This window comes from Podarcis vaucheri, assembly GCF_965113315.1.
Source record: "Podarcis vaucheri genome assembly, chromosome: 3".
NCBI classification, from domain to species: domain Eukaryota; kingdom Metazoa; phylum Chordata; class Lepidosauria; order Squamata; family Lacertidae; genus Podarcis; species Podarcis vaucheri.
Genome location: NC_138761.1, coordinates 62,125,651 through 62,142,723, shown reverse-complemented (window position 1 = coordinate 62,142,723; position 17,073 = coordinate 62,125,651). Strand labels below are relative to the sequence as shown.

The window sequence follows — 17,073 nt, the reverse complement described above, 5'->3', positions numbered from 1 at the left end:
TATTGTGACTGTTTCCTGTTAAGACGTATTTTGGAAAGAACCAGCTCATGGAGAGTAGAAATTAGAGAAAACTAATAAGCTTCAGTATTAAGTGCTACAGAACAGTGAGAGCAAAGAGAAAATAGAGGGAAGGTTCAGAAATGTTTTCCTTGTGTCCAGTGTTGATTATTGGATAGTTAGCAGTATGTTGCAAGCCCTAAAGTGCTGAACTAAAAAACAACTATTTAGCCAGAAGCAATTAGTAGTTGTTGAAGGTATTAATGGGGGGGGGCGGGGATGCAGGGAAGCCCATCTCGGGAGCTCATTCTATTGGGCTTTATCAAAGCAATACCTATTTCAGCTTCCCAAGTGTTGAGTCAGAGTGCGAAACAAGCCAACCAACCATGGCAGTCATTTAAGAAAAAGTACTTCACAAGTATGTTGTTATTTAAGAGACTTGGACCTAGAGAGGAACCAATGGAAGGGGTATAGAAAAAGGTGTTTTTTCTCGTGCTGGCAGCCTCCACCCCAAAAAGCCTCTCCTAGGAGTCAAGAAACAGTTCCTGAATGGGGTGGGCTGTGATTCAAAAGGAGGGGATGATAATTGAAAATGGGGCAAAGGCACCTTCCCTAAGTGGGAGCCTCCTTAAATAAAAACATGTGAAGTTACGATTTTCAGACAAGTCCTGTAGGCTGTTTCTAATTTGGACTGAAATTTGGACTGAAAAACATTTGGACTGAAATTTGGACTGAAAAACATATTGTCTTGATAAAGAATGAAGCCCTGAAATTGGTGTCTATGCATTTCCCCCCCCCCCCAGTCACACTTTTAGCAACTCACAATTCTAGCTAGTTTCTTTCCCAGCACTTTAGATCCCTCCCCAAGCCACCTTCTGCCAGTTCTTCTCTGGCTCCAAGCCAATAAGCACAACAATATTGCTAAAAGCAACAATTCCACTGACAAGTAAAAACCCTGAAGGATGTTCCAGATGTTTATGTGGAAGGCACCAAGGACTTGGTTTGTACATACGTGCTCAACACTTGGTGACTGCAGCATAAATGAAAGAACTATTGTACATAAAGCACCACAATCAGATCACCAAGGCTTCGATCATTTTTAGTGAAATCAGTATAGACATACAAGCAGTAAGTTATCGAGTTGTTGAAGCATCATGGGATATAAATACAAGATGGACAAGTCTATTTCGTCTTTTCATGGCTTGTATTATGTTGTCACTTACAGATTACATGTTTTAGAACAAATATGTAGGTTCACTCTATAGATTTGTTCTAAAACATCCAGTCTGTTTTGGCAGGCATTAATACCAAAGTTATTTCTTAAGAAAACAGCAGAAACCTAAGTCTCTTCACATCCAGATCCTAGCACTTATATTCTAGCAACCCTCTCCTATAGTAGTTATTAAGCACCTTCCATGGACTTTAACACCAAAACTCATTTTATAATTTTTATATAATAAAGTATTTTATGCAGTAAATTGCTCTTTTAGCCACAGAAAATGTCTCTTTAGAATAGGCCTATGCTAGATTACGGTGTTGGAAACATCAAGAAGCAATCAACATAGACCAAAGTTATAAAGTTTCTGGTTTTATAAAATGTGCTTTGACATTTGTTTTGAAATGTAGGAAAAATACACTATCCAGGAAACACTAGGTACAGAGAAATCCCATTGGCAGCCATTTCTAAGTTATACTGGATTGAGCCTTTGACTGCAAGTCTAAATAGGAAACATTGAGATAACGGGATCCAACCGCCCCCTGCTCAATACAGAATCTGCAATGCAGGAGGCATCTACAGCATCCCTGACAGTTAGTCCGTCCAGTGTTCAACACTCTATCAGTCTTTAATGTCTTACAGGAAGGAAGGGGAGAAATGATTTTCTGAAGCTATTTGCTGTATTGTATTTCTGTTTTTTTTTCATTCTGGTGTTTGCTGTTTTGTGATGCTATGTTCATATTGCATAGAATTGGTTATCTTGCGGATGGCAGAGGTGTCCAGGCAAGTAATGCTGGTTCCCTTGCAGCTCGGAGACAGGGAACACCTCCCCTCCTATTTAGGTTCAGTATGTTTCCTATATCAGTTTGGAGCACCTCCTGCTTAGTTACCTCTTTATCCTAATATTTATCCTAATAATAATCAGGAATATTTTCCTGATTATTTGCTCTCTCTGTCCTCCTCCCCTGTTATATTCTCTTTCATTGTTTAACAGTTGTCAAACAAATAAACCATTTTTGCCCTCCCCGTCTTTTCTCTCCCGACTCCTGGCAGACCAAAATGGCTTTTTTAATGCCTACAGTCCTCACAGTGAGCGACACCTTGCCAGCTTCACAATCCAAAGCACCACCTATTAAATTAAAGGCCTAGCAAGGGTGTGGGCCGTACTCAGTAGCCACAGTCAGTTCCCAGTCACTGGAATCTTCTGCCTCTGACGTGGCTGCCATTTTTATCCGCAAACAACCCTGAGGAGGAAACTTCCCAAGGCACCTGTGGAGGTGCTTTCTTGGTGACCGGCAGCGGCCCTATTGCTGACAACATGGCTGTGGTCCCTTGCTCCATAGTCTGCCCCCACCCCTCCATAGTAGCCCAGCTCTATGAGAATATCTGCTTTCTGTGCAAGGGCCTTGCTTCAGGCACAGTAGCCACAGTCTCCATTTGAAAACAGGAACTGTTATTCTCAAATGAGGAACCTGTAGAAGGTCTTCTGTTGAATGTGGGTGTTTCCTGTCTCCGAGCTCCAAGCACTACCCGCTTGGAGACTCCTGGTAATCTTTGAACAAGTACCATTTATGGTAAGAACAACTATTCCTTTTTATGTTTCCTTTAACACTTTTGCCAGAAAGTTGGAATATAAAATGCCTTAAATTAATTAAAGAAAGAAAAATCCATTTCTGTGGAAAGCATGAATAAGAAGGTCTATCAGAAGGATTTGTACCGGTGGGTTCTAGCAAAGTGGTATAACTCTAAATATTTAGAGTTTAAATCTTTCTTTTCCTTGTATTATTTTGCAGCCCCAAGCTTCCCCATAGTAAGAAATCAAATAATTTAATAATAAATGTCTTGCTTTATTTTGTAGAATGTTCAACACAGAAAATATGCCAGGTGGAAGGCAGCATATATTCATAACTGTCTAAAGAATGGAGAAACACCACAATCTGGACCTACTGGAATGGAAGGGGAATGTGAGTAACTATTTTGTGATATTGAATATTGCTTACAGTTTTGATTTATTTTTAAAGTAAACATCTTACATTTAAATGATGCAAGAAGTGCAAGCAGAAATTCTGCATAATTATTCAATGTAAAGTCAATCCCACTTTCCAGTGTTTAGGTCAGTAGATGCAAAGGTGCTAATATGACTGAGAAGTATTAATCTTCCACTTCATTTTCTTTTATTGCATATGCTGGGCAATGCAGAAGAGGAGGGTTGCCATCCTTTCCTCTCTTGTTAATGATTGCATCTGTTTAGACTCTAGTTGGCCCTAGTTATATTATCTTTGCTGGTTTCATTGATTTTCTTGGCTTGAGAGAAAACTGCTGAGTGTTTTGCACATTTAATATTAATAGCATTAAAAATATTCTGTTAGAATTATTAGACGGTTGTCTTTGCTGTCTTGGAAAACATTTTTGACCATAGACCTGTATCTGAATGTTTACTCCTTTTTAAAAAAAATAGCATTGATATTTAAAATACTCTAGATTACCTGTTTTCTTTTTTGCTGTTGTGTTTATGTGCTATTTTTACTTTATCTGTAGGATAACAACTGGTAAAATCATATTTAAAGGCTGTTCATATACAGCAGTTCCATTTTACGTGTCACATAACCCAGAAGGTTTAGGGTCTCTTTAGTGCCAAAGTTCGTATGGAAATGTATTTGTACTCCAAAATACCCAAAGAACGTCTCATAATTCTTGCTTTGTGCATTTGGGAAAGAAAAGCAGCATTGTTTAAGTGTACTGGAGGACTTCCCCCATTCCTTTCTGCTTGCTCACTTTCTTCTCTTCTGCAAGTGGAAAAAGTCAGTCTTGAAACAGAATGAAACTAACTTTCTGTATCTTGACAAAATTCCATGTTTTCTAAAAGTGTTATTCTCCCTGTAATTCTTGAAAACCATATTGTAAATATTTGCACTGTGACATGGCACTCTATATCTGGTTTTGTTCTGGGACTTATTGAAGCACTTCGCTATGCCCTAGCATAGCATCTTATTCCCTGGGGACATATGTTCAATTAAAATAATCATAGTGATATTAGTCTTTCATAGTGCAGTGTTAGAGAGTGCTTTTGGTACAGATGATGAATGTTGATCCTCTGTACCTCAAGTCATCTGTTAGCCTAAACTTTGCCTTCACACTCTTCTACATGTAATGGAGCATATAATCTTCCAGGGCGGTTCTTTTGTTTATCCTGCCAGTGATCTTGTAAAGACATTGATTTGCAGGCAGTAGTATGAAATATGTATAAATTTGCAAGTAATTTCACTGCTGTTTAATGGGGTGGGGAAAATCAACATGCCTCTGTTCTTTACCTACAAGATGATGAAAATGAAGAGGTTGGGTCCCCTGCTCCATTGAACCCAGGATCTCACTCACCTTCTGCGTTTGAATCAAGCGATGTGCCCACAAGCAACTACACGGGCATACAAATCCCACCCGGTGCGCATGCTCCAGCTAACACTCCCGCTGAAGTGCCTCATAGCACAGGTAATGTTGTTTACAAATGTTCAGACCCATTAGTCTCATTTGTTAGATTTCGTCAAATGTGTAATACAGTCGTACCTTGGAAGTCGAACAGCTTAGTTCCTGAACGTCACAAACCAGGAAGTGACTGTTCCAGTTTGCGAACTTTGCCTTGGAAGCTGAACATCCAACGGGGCTTCCGCAGCTTCCAGTTGGCTGCAGGACCTTCTTGCAGCAGCCAATCAGAAGCCATGCTTTGGTTTTTGAACATTTTGGAAGTCAAACGGACTTCCGGAATGGATTCCTTTAGACTTCCAAGGTACGACTGTAATTTACAGCTTAAGTGAAGTTGAGCAGTATAAAATTAAAAGAGCAGTGATATTATATAAAACAATATACTACACCATATTAGTTATAGATGTTCTTCACAATTTTTTTTCAAATCAACTTTATGTTACCGGTCTATAATACTTTTCTTGCTTGCCTATTAATCCTCTGCCATAAAATAAAATTAGGTTATCAATTAAGCAAAGGTAACCACAAGAACAACCAGAGGCAAAAAGTTTGTATGCATTTGATGGTGGTATACTGACACTTGAATTGCATGGTTTGGATCCAAAGACCTGTGCAACTATTTCTGCACATGTTGTATTTTTTGAACAGCAGCTACTCATGCTACACAGAAAGCTGCAACTCAGTATACTTTTAAGAAATATTGTGATAGGACAAGAGGTTTTCCTGTTCATAGAGGAAAAACTCACAAATCCTACTGGCCACACCCAAGACCTTAGCCATGCTTAAAGAAAGTAACTCTTTGCATCTTGGCCTACAAGTCCTATTTTTTCTTTTTCTTTTATACATATGAAAGGAAAGGTTTGGCAACAGAGATGTGGATTTTCTTGGGGGAAATGTAATCGGAAGGTTTGCAGTAGCCAAAAGCAAGGTTAAATTAAACACTGGTACGTCTGAAAAAATAAAATAACATCATCTTGACTTTGTATGTTTAAACAAATTTAGGGATGGAAAATTTGAAATGCCCATATATAAACACTAAGGCTGTAATCTTACGCACACTTACTTAGGAGTAAGCACAGCTGAGCAGTGGGATTTCTTCTGAGTAAATATGCTAGGGCTCACTATTAGCATTGTGAGTTGGTAAGAATGTTGTTGTGGCTTTTTGAAACATTCACTTAGGTTCTAACAAAGAGGATCTCTTAATTTCCTTCCAGTTTTCTTTCAACACAGTAAAGTGGTCTTAGACCAGAGATTTCTGACCCTTGTGGAGCCAAAGGAAGGCTGTTCAGATGGTCCCTTGTACAGTGGTGCCTCGCAAGACGAAATTAATTCGTTCCGCAAGTTTTTTCTTCTTGCGAGTTTTTCGTCTTGCGAAGCAAGGTTTCCCATAGGAATGCATTGAAAATCAATTAATGCGTTCCTATGGAAACCGCTTGCCAGGCTGGCGGTGCGGAGAAGGGCTTTTCTCCCCACCGCAAGCCTTCAGGACAGGTACGGGAACAAAGGGGAAGGGGCGCAGCGCTTCTCCTCTGTTCCCGGGGCTTGCGGTGGGAGGAGGGTTTTTCCTCCCCACCGCCAACATTCAGAACAGCATTCTGAATGTTGGCGGTGGGAAGGAAAACCCTCCTCCCACCACAAGTCTTCAGGACAGCCACCCGAAGGCTGGCGTGGGGAGAAGGTCTCTCCTCCCCACCGCCAGCCTTCGGAGGAGGTCCGAGGACAGTGGGGAAGACGCACTGCGCTTCCCCGCTGTCCCGGATATTTCCCTATGGGCTTTCGTCTTGCGAAGGAAGCCCATAGGGAAATTCATTTTGCGAAGCGCCTCCAAAACAGAAAACCCTTTCGTCTAGCGGGTTTTCCATCTTGCGAGGCGTTCGTCTTGCGGGGCACCACTGTACTTAGTTCTATAAATTTGTTCACTACAGAATGTTGTGTGCACCTACCGTGTGTTATTTTTATGAATCCCAGAAGGCTGGTGTTAAGATATCTATATGGGGCTATTATTCCAAATTGGTCTGGAAAAATGATATCCTCACAGCGAATCTGTGAAGTCAAATAGGAAGACAAATGATTTGCAAATGTTGATATAAATATACAAATCTCTTATCTCTTTTGTTACTCACAGGTGTAACAAGCAGTACAATTCAACCCACACCTCAGAATATTCCCATAGTAGATCCTTCGCTTTATAATGTCCAACCTACAGGTAAGCCCCACCCCCCGTGATTTGCATAATTCAAAAAGGATTGGCTGCAGGCTGCGTTAAAACAGAGTTTCATACCTAAAGCTAGAAGCACATCTATTTACTTGAAAGCAAGTCTTGCTGAGTCCAGTGAAATCTACTCACAAGTAAGAGTATTTAAGATTATAACCATCATTATAATCTTGAATCGGGAATTCAAGTTACGTTTGCAGAGTAGCAAAAGTCTTGCCCGTGTAACTGAAAATACTCCTTGGACTAGACATTCCAGCTTGTGCCTGAGAGGTAATGTGTTATGAAAGTGGCCTTGCAGGAATAATAATATGTGAAAGCATATTTTTTTAGAAATATAACCACCCCCACCACTGTAGACCTTGGATATTCGGTAATTTTACAGCTAACTGAGGAGTATGTTTTCAAATACTTTCTCAGAACAAACCTCTGTGTCCTGTGGACTATAAAAATGAGGAGAGGATGAAGGGCGCCAGCATTGAAAAATTGGCTGAGGCTAAAATTCTTCCTTTAACCACTGTTAAGTATAGGTTAAAGGCTGCCCTATTGTACAGGCATCAGAATTGGCCTATCAACTTTGCATTGTCTGCCTGCTAGTTCATACTAAATGTTTAATTTGCCAAGTTATTAACCAGAATCAGACTGTTGATACTGTGTTGCCATTATTTTTGTTTGACTAGGAAACTAGGGCTGGTGAAATTATGTGCCGCAGAGTTTCTCTACTAACCTTTCTCCAAGAACAGCCATTCTGTGGGTGTGGCGTAAAGCTGCCCAGCAATAATGTGCTGACAAAATAATGCATAGGCAGACAGATGTGATTTGGGGGACTAGGGTTGTCTAGCTATACAAGAACTATTGCTGCAATCATTTTTTGTAATTGGCATGCAATCCCTTGCACTTTAATTCCATATACGTATACTGTTACGTGCTGAGTTCTACAATCTGAACCCCACTCCATAATCTCCCATTCACCAATAGGAAGTAGTTTTTATTTCTCTTTGTGCAAAGCACCTTCAGCAATATATCCTTGTGTGTTTTTATTCAATGTGATAATGCAGTAATTATTGCTATTGTACCATCAATGCTCACGGTGCTTTTACACAGCACAAAAGGCATGTCCCTGCCCATAAATTTTACAGCCTATAATTTGATACAGAGGAACAGAAAGGGAGGAAAGTAAAGACAGGGGTAAGCAGGAAAAGAATGCCTTATTTCAGTTACATGTACTTAGGCTTGGTTACAGTAGAGTATTTAGGGGGTTGTGCTAACGGCATCGCTGAACAGATGGGATTTGAAAGAACACTCAAAGTGTCCTGGGATGGAGTTCCAAGCAGAAGAGGCAGCAAAAGGAGGGTGGGGTCATTTGAGGGTGATGGAGCTGGAGTGAAGGTCATAGGCATGGATGTATATGGACTATACAAACATGTGTACCTGGAAAATCAGGAACTGGGTTTGCAAAAGGGCATTGGATATCAGGTATTGATCTGGATTTGTGCATCTAGCACTTGAGACGATGCACGCAATTCTCTTAATGGATCAGATGACGTGGGTTGTAGCTTCAAAAGCTTATGTCCCAGCAATTTAAAAAATAATAATAATTAAGGTACCACATGACTCTGTTTGCAGCCACAGATAAATGTAACTACTGTTTTGGAATAAAAGTATGCTTTTCAAGCAAATTCTGAAATCTCAGAGGAGATGTGAAGCCAGTTTTTAAATAGGTACAAGTTTTGTCAGACACCAGTTTTCATTTTAAAAAGCTTTCCTTCCTTGTTAGCCTAATTTCTTTATCCCTGATCTAAATGCATTTTCAGTTTCCATATCAGGTCCTTAACTGCCTAGCTGAAAGATTCATATTTGGTGGAAGTTAACTCTGCACTGTCACATTTCAAGTAATGAATATAACTACTATACCAATATTATCCTTGGATTTGAAGAGAGCCTGGCTTCTTTCAGGCTGCATAAAGCACAGCTTCACCCATGTGTCAATATTTTTGGTATTTCAGAATTTAGTCCTTTCAAATGATGCAGATTTAAAAGCAGCTAACATGTAAGCTAACTTTCTAAATGTTCATTTTTTTGAAATAACTCCAGTTTTCTCTCCCTTTCATTTACAAATATTATAAACCCTTTCCTGAAATGTTGCTATAATGGTATCTGAAGTGGGCCTCAATAATAATAAATAAGGCCTGTTGCCAACAGAACATGTAATAGAGTAGGTACTGTAAAAATAAGATTAGATTGGTTAATTTAGGCTTTGTTCCAGAAAATCAGTTGAATACTGGACTGATGCCTTGGCTGTTTTCTAAAAGAATGATTTTCAAGTTGCTTTTGGCATCATAATATGAAAAAACAAAATGTCCTCAAGATGGTCTTTGGGGTAATTTGTTCTTGCTGTGTTTTTCAAAAGGAGGAGAGGTCACTATTGACTAAATGTTAAATGTGAACTTGAACAGTCATCAGTTTGTGCACGTCACAGTTGGAACTGTGTTAGTATTTTAAATTAGGAAAGTAATATAAGTCCTGTGTGTTCAGCATTGAACTTAGTCTATTTGACAGTGATTGAGTATTTTACACAATAATTAGTGTAACATTTAATGCTCTGATAGAATGGCTAGTTTATAGTCCATGCATTTGCCCTATGGCTTTAATGTGTGGATTCTGAATTTGGCTAACCCACCCTAGGATGACCTGGGGAAATCCTGTTCCACCCTGGATCCTGTCCCAAATTAGTTCAAGGGTAGGGCTAATGTTTGTTTAAGGTTTTCAAAAACCCTAATTCAGCATGCATGTGTTAATTTAATGGGGTGCTCTTTCTCAAAGCAGCACCCTTGACCAGTCAGGGTTGATGTCTCTGCTGAACAGCTGTTCTAAAATTGAATCTTAGACAACATTCCAGACAAGCTTCTCTCAACCTTGGGTCCCCAGATGTTCTTGAACTACAACTCCCATCATCCTTGACCACCGACCATGCTGGCTAGCAATGATGGGAGTTGTAGTCCAACAACATCTAGGGACCCAAGGTTGAGAAAGGCTGCTCTGAACAAACTTCACGAGCAAGTCTTCAGTCCCAAACACACTTAACTACTGAGTACCAGAGCAACCCAACCCCCCCCCCCAGTCAAGGGAGTGGTGAGTGAGTTTGAATTAAACAGAGGTATATCTCTTCCTAGCCCTGCTGGCATCTACCAGCCACCATCTACAGGGTGACACCAGTTTAAGCTGAACAAACAAAAAACTAAGGTGTTAGGGAAAAACTTGACGGTTACTGAAACAGAGGGGTTTCAGAAGGAAACAGAACTAAACATTGTTAAAAAAGTGAAATACCTGGGGGTCAATCTGTCTTCTAAGAATTTGAATCTATTTAAAGATAACTATGAAAAATGTTGGTCAGAAGTCAAAAAAGATTTAGAAATTTGGTCAAGATTGAAACTATCCTTGTTAGGCCGAATTGCAGCTATAAAAATGAACGTTTTGCCAAAAATGTTGTTTTTGTTCCAGGCCTTGCAGATTGTGGACAGAGTGGATTGTTTCGGAAAGTGGCAGAAGGACATTTCTAAATTTGTCTGGCAGGGCAAAAAGCCCCGAATAAAGTTTAAAATACTAACTGATGCAAAGGAGAGGGGGGGGTTTGCCCTGCCGGACTTAAGGTTATACTATGAAGCTGCGGCCTTCTGCTGGATGAAAGATTGGATTTTATTGGAAAATACTGATGTCCTAGATCTGGAAGGCTTTAATAATTCGTTAGGTTGGCATGCGTATTTGTGGTATGACAAGGGGAAAACACATGGAATGTTTAAAAACCATATTGTCAGAAAAGCAATATTTATGGTCTGGAAAAAATACAAAGACTTATTGGAAAGTAAAACCCCGAGGTGGATTTCACCAATAGAGGCCAAAGCTCGGAAAACATCCAATATGGAGGCATATTGGCCGAAATATTGGGAAATAATAGAAAACATTGGAGGTAATTGGAGGTTGCAGAGCTTTGAAAAATTAAAGGATAAGGTGCAAAATTGGCTACATTATGCCCAAATTAATGAGGTTTTTAAGCTAGATAAAAAAATAGGATTCCAGGTGGAAAAATCGAAACTTGAGACAGAGTTGTTAGAACCAAAGACCAAGGTAATATCGAGAATGTACAACTTGCTGCTTAAATGGAACACTCAGGATGAGACAGTTAAATCAGCCATGATAAAATGGGCTCAAGACATTGGTTACAATATTATGTCTGAGGACTGGGAAAGGTTATGGACCACCGGTATGAAGTTTACGGCATGTAATGCCTTGAAAGAAAACATTATGAAAATGGTATACAGGTGGTACATGACCCCAGTCAAGCTTGCTAAGATATACCATTTGTCTGATAATAAATGTTGGAAATGCAAGGAGGCTGAAGGGACATTCTTTCACCTCTGGTGGACTTGTCCAAGATTGAAGGCCTTTTGGGAAATGATCTATAACGAGTTAAAAAAGGTGTTTAAGTACACCTTTCCCAAGAAACCAGAGGCCTTCCTTCTGGGCATTGTCGGCCAGAAGGTGTTAAAAAAGGATAGAACTTTTTTTATGTATGCTACAACTGCAGCAAGAATTCTTATCGCCAAGCATTGGAAGACCCAAGATTTGCCCACACTGGAGGAGTGGCAGACGCAATTGATGAACTACATGGAACTGGCCGAGATGACTGCAAGAATCCGAGACCTGGGAGAAGAGGCAATGGAGGAGGACTGGAAAAAATTTAAAGACTATTTGCAAAAGTATTATAAGCTGTATGAAACATAAGACGTCGTATGATTTGGAACGTTAGCCCCAGCAATGAAATTTAATTATCTATGAAATTGCTAACATTTGTGAAAGAATCAAAGTTTAAATGGGTAAAAATGATATTTTTAGAGTAAATGGAGAATAAGAGATCTAAACTTAAATTGCAACTGAAAATATAAAGAAACACACGAAATAAGGGTATAATTTGCTGATGACTTTATTATCAAGAATGCATTATGCGGGAGATGTGGGGAAGTCCAATGGAAATTTGAAATAAGCTGTTGAAATGGATGTGATTTTCTGTTCTTTTTCCTTTTTTTCTTCTATTCTGCTTTTTCTTTCTGTTCTTTTTGTAATTTGGAAAAATGTAATAAAAATTATTATTAAAAAAAAATAATACAGGGTGACACCAGTGTGGCACACACTGGCACACACCTTTCCCTTCTGCCAACAGAACGCTGGGGCAGAAAACAGTGCAACCTGTGGGATCCCTGCTGGCAGCAACCAGCAACAAGCCCTGAAACAGAGTATACCAAGCATAGGGAGCTAGCCTGGGATCCATTGGATCCTGAGCCTTTCCTGCTGTTATCAAGTAACAGCATTGGGCCCAATCACTGCACCAACTCCAGGCTGGCATGCCTGCTCTTCCCCACCTCAGCCATTTTGCACAGCCATTGTTCCACCACTCTGTTCAGTCCCACCAGGCAATATTCAGGATTAGGAATGCCCCCTAAACCTCAGGTGGACTCATTGGACTTGTATCTGAGTAAACATGCCTAGGATTGTGATGTTTAGCAAAATACAGCAATTATTGAAATAAGAAACACCAGTTTTTAAAGGCAGCTGGCCTATGTAGACAACAGGCCAATTCTTTGAGCACCATATGCATCGTGGATTTTTGAAATATTTACCAATATTTGTCTGTGGTCAAACAAAAGATGGTGAATTGACATATATTTAACCGGTCAGTTTGTTGGCATGATTAGTTTGGTGGTGGGCATAGCTTTAAATTGTAAACTGTATGTATAAAATATTCTACCACATTTGAAGCTGTTTCCTGGGTGTAGTGCGTACATACAAAATACTATTTATTTTTTATAAAACATTTTGACCTGCCTTTGAGCGCAACACAGATCCTCCAAGGCAAATAGCAATAATAAATTAAACACAATACAATAAAAACACATGTGTACATAATACTGGAGACTTGCAGCTAGAACATACTGCTTCTGGTTCTTTATGTTCTGTCATAACCTCTTAAGATTGACTGGGATTGCTGCCTTAAATTTTCAAAATATGTGCCAGTTTTGAACTAAGGGCATACAGAGAGGTGCTGAGTCATCCTCTCAGGGGGTGTTCTTCAATATGAGTAGAATATTCTTTCCCTTGGAGACTTACCAAAGCTCAAATATGAGGATCTTCCAAAAGCTGTGTGGCTAGGACTAGGGCAATATAACTGCTGAAATTCAGGATTTGTAAAGGTGTTTTAACATGCTATTACTCATCTTAAGCCTTTGGAATGGGGCAAGCTACAAATCAAATAAAACTCTAGTGGGTTAGCGTGAGGAATACATCTTAAACTTCCAGGAGCAACAGCTGAAGGGGCTGCTGGAAGCTGTTTTCCAGTGGAGAGGGGGAGGTCCATTGATGGTGGCCTCTCCGGTTTAGTGGGAAGTGTTGTCTCTGTATCTGTGGTGGTGCTGCATAGACAGAGGGCCCAAAATGGAGCATTTCTCCTGGGCTGCATCTTGGAGGGCCTTGGTCCACCAGTCCAAAGCTTCCTTGTTCCCCAAAAGTACTGTAGTCCTAGGACAGGCATAGTTATTTCCCCTCCCATTAACATTGAAGGGAGGAATTTTAAAAGGCTGAATGGGGGAAAACAAACGACAGAAAATCCACACACGTCTTTTGGCATGAGTTGGCCGAGCTTCAGAAGTGGCAATTTCTCTACCTTCAAATCTACCACCACCTTAAGATTGTTCTGTAAATCAGTATGCAGAATATACTTCACCATACCCTCTTGGTCTCCCTGACCACAGAACATCATAAAAGATAAACAGATTTTTCCCTCCACCTACTCCTTTGGTTTGTTTGCCTTTGTTCCTGTTAATGCAGCCTCAGACATGGCAGCATTTGTTGGCATGCTGTTGGCAGATTTGTGAACATTTTGTGGTGTTGTAGTAGCTCAGCTAATAGTTAAGATAGGGGATTTGTGATCCAAAGTCAGGAATCTGCTGTTTCTTACTTTAGCTTATTTATGTAGGCTTGTTTCTTTGCCACTAACCACTTAATATTGCCATCTTTATTCAGGCAAGCATCAGCCCAAGGCCACTTACTTAACAATGATGCAAACAAAATGAAGCAGATTTTTTTTAAAAAATGGCTAAATACCACTCTGACAAAACAGGCCAGAGGATTTATTCCACCTTTCCTCTTACCTTCTGCTTTGTATCGTACTTTGTTGAGACATTAACAGTAACAAACTTTCACAAGTTTGCTTTAAGTCTGGAGAACTTGTATCATTTTATTACAAGTGAGCACCTCCCTGACATTTTCTTTTAATACAAATAGGCAGAAGTATATCATTCTATATTAAATTGCTGCTGCATTAAGTACATATTTGACACTGTTTAACCTGAGGACAGAAATGTGACGGTGTGCATATCTTGCATCAAGGAATGGGTGTATCTTGTAACAGGGGATGTTCCCGTATCTAGACAAATTACACCAAGGCGGCATGAATGGCCTTAGTTGTGTTCCAGGCTGGAGCGGGAGGGAAGGAAATGTAAGGTTAACGCATGAGACATTGTCCTTGTTTTTGTGCACATTGTAACATGATTACCCTTAACTGAGTGGCGTTTTTAAAAGCTTTCCTTAGTGGCTTCAGATAAAGGGCAAATCTCTCTCAAAGTATTGGCTTACTCATAAAGGGTATCAGACAACTTTAGCATTCACCATTGATATTTCCAAAGCATTTCAAGTGGTTAAGTAAATATGTGCATAATGTAGTGGCCTTGATTCTTAATCCTCTCTCTTGATTTTCACAGGGGAAATTCGTTTGAGTCCCGAAGACTTTGCCAAGGCCCAGAAATATTGCAAATATGCTGGCAGTGCTTTGCAATATGAAGATGTGAGCACTGCTGTGCAAAATCTACAGAAAGCCCTCAAGTTACTGACTACAGGCAGAGAATGATGCCTTTGTCCGCCGGATTCATGACTTGCGCTTCGAAAACTTGAACAGTCCATTACTCCTACCTTCAGCCTGTCGGGGAAACACCGTTGCACAAAAGCTTTTGATTTCTGTGACAAGAAAACAAAATGTGTGTCTCTGTTATCAGATCTTTCTGTAGTCTAGTCTGGAACTACAGCCTGTCTTCATTTATTGGCAGAGAAACAAGAACCATCTGGGGACAGTGGTTTGAGCACGAGATGCCAAATTCTAAGCATTTCTTGTCCAGTGTTGCAGAATGCCCCAACATTTGAGCTACTAAAAAAAATGCATTTAATTTTTATTTATTTTAAAATGAAAAGGGGGAGTTAGTGCTTTTGGAATTTGTCTGAAGTATAAAATAAAATAATTTGGAAATGCAGAAGGGTTTTAAAGTTCAGGTGATGATTTTGGAGCCTTATACCATAAGATTGTGATATGCCAAAAAGAGGCAGAAGGAGGCTTTTTTGAGGACTAGAAAGGTGTACGGAGCTTTAAATATACTTGAGGCAAAAGCATCTTAATGCTGTGTGATTCCAGCACTCATCAAAGCTCTATGCTGTACTTTGTTTCTGGTTCTTTCCCCTTTGTACGGTTTATTTCATGTATGAAGATAAAAGGAATCAAAGGAAAGATGTGTCTGAAGTCCAAAAGCCGGCTGCATCCTGAACTTTGAGACTATTTGTGTTCTGAATCTTAGAAAGAGGCCATTGCTATAACGAAGTACCTGGATTTGCTGTTATTTGGGTTTGGGGGTATTTTTATTTGCATCTGTAGCCAGATGGGGAAATTGCTACATAAATTTAAGTTTTCAACTAATAGTAGATTGTAGACTCCATTAAAGCATCTTGCACCCTTTACATGTGGTGTTGAATTACTCATATAATGTTAACAGGTGTCTATGCTTGTTTAATAAGGAATAAAAGCCTTTTAGTATCAAATGCACTAAATCACTAGTCTTAGTTTTAGTCCTGTGTATTTTCTACATAATGGGATAGGGGGTGCATCGGATTCAGCTGAGGCCCGATTCAGATCAGGTGTACTCGGAGGGCCTTGGATGAGTCAGGTACACATAGCCACAGATCAGCGTGAATTGGATTGGATGGGCCAAAGCTTTCTTTAGTCGCCAGGTGGGATATTGGGCAGGCAAGTTGGGAAATCACACAAAAGGCAACCTACTTGATCAGTGGCTGCATCTTCCCAAGAGAACGTAGGCCTGTCAGCACTGCTCTCCTCCATGCCTGATGCACCACCCCATAGGATCCACTCAGTGGCTGTTGAATGGAGGCATCAACCCTTGATCTTTTTGGTTGATCCAGGTTCAGATCAGCAGGTTCAGTCTTAGAAGCTTAATAACTTTTTGAAAGGAATAATCAGCTCAAGGCTAGAACTGCAGTCTTGCCTGGAATCTTGCCTGGAAGCAGGGTATTGAGTTAAATCTATCAGTGTATATTATACTAGACATTCCCAATATATTCAGACATTTATATTCCACAAGGTGTTTAGGCTCCATTAAACTAGAACCAATCCATAATATGTTCGAACTCAGCAATCATTTGCATGTACAGGAAGAACACCCATGTGCTGGGAGGGAGCAGGCGTGTCCATTTCTTTTATCCATCACTTGCCCATGCAAAAAGAAGAAGAAAAATTCATAGAGGATAAGGCTATCTATGGCTATTAACCCTGATGGTTATGTTCTGCCACCACTGTTGGAGGCAGTATGCTTCTGAATACCAATTGCTGGAAACCCAGGTGTGAGGATAGGATCCTGGGCTAGATGGGCCACTGGCCTGATCCAAGTAGGCAATTCTTACTTTTAAAAAAAGCCTCAGCTGATGAGCACATGTGTGTGTGTGTGCACAGTGACAATGAAAACTTAGGTATTTATCATATTAAAGCCCTTTACCGCCTTTAAGGATGGATGGTGGGAAGATGAGAGAGTCTGCCACTTCTACTAATCACTTCCACTGCTGCTGCCTGCCCTCTTACAGGTGATACAAGTAATAAAGGGTCCCCTTGTGATATACCAGTGGTTCAGTGCTCGGATGTTGTTCCAATAATCCAATGTTTTGTCGCTAAATATCTAAAAAATTAAAAATACATTGATTTTCCTCATTTTGATTTTTAATTTTCATTATTCTACTTGTTAATTCAGTGGAATTCTGTTACAATAGATTTTGTCGGCTCGATGACCAA

At 39.9% G+C, this 17,073-nt stretch overlaps 1 protein-coding gene across 2 annotated transcripts in view; it reads left to right on the top strand.

Moving 5' to 3' along the window:
- VTA1 (vesicle trafficking 1) overlaps positions 1-15,734 on the top strand; it is a 29,430-nt gene extending 13,696 nt beyond the window's left edge. For both annotated transcript variants that reach the window (XM_082215990.1, XM_082215991.1), the window contains exons 5-8: positions 3,072-3,177; positions 4,532-4,699; positions 6,816-6,896; positions 14,714-15,734. In XM_082215990.1, coding sequence (XP_082072116.1) covers positions 3,072-3,177; positions 4,532-4,699; positions 6,816-6,896; positions 14,714-14,859 — 501 coding nt within the window. In that variant the 3' untranslated portion in view covers positions 14,860-15,734. The remainder of the gene's footprint in view (positions 1-3,071; positions 3,178-4,531; positions 4,700-6,815; positions 6,897-14,713) is intronic.
- Positions 15,735-17,073: the final 1,339 nt, after the last annotated feature.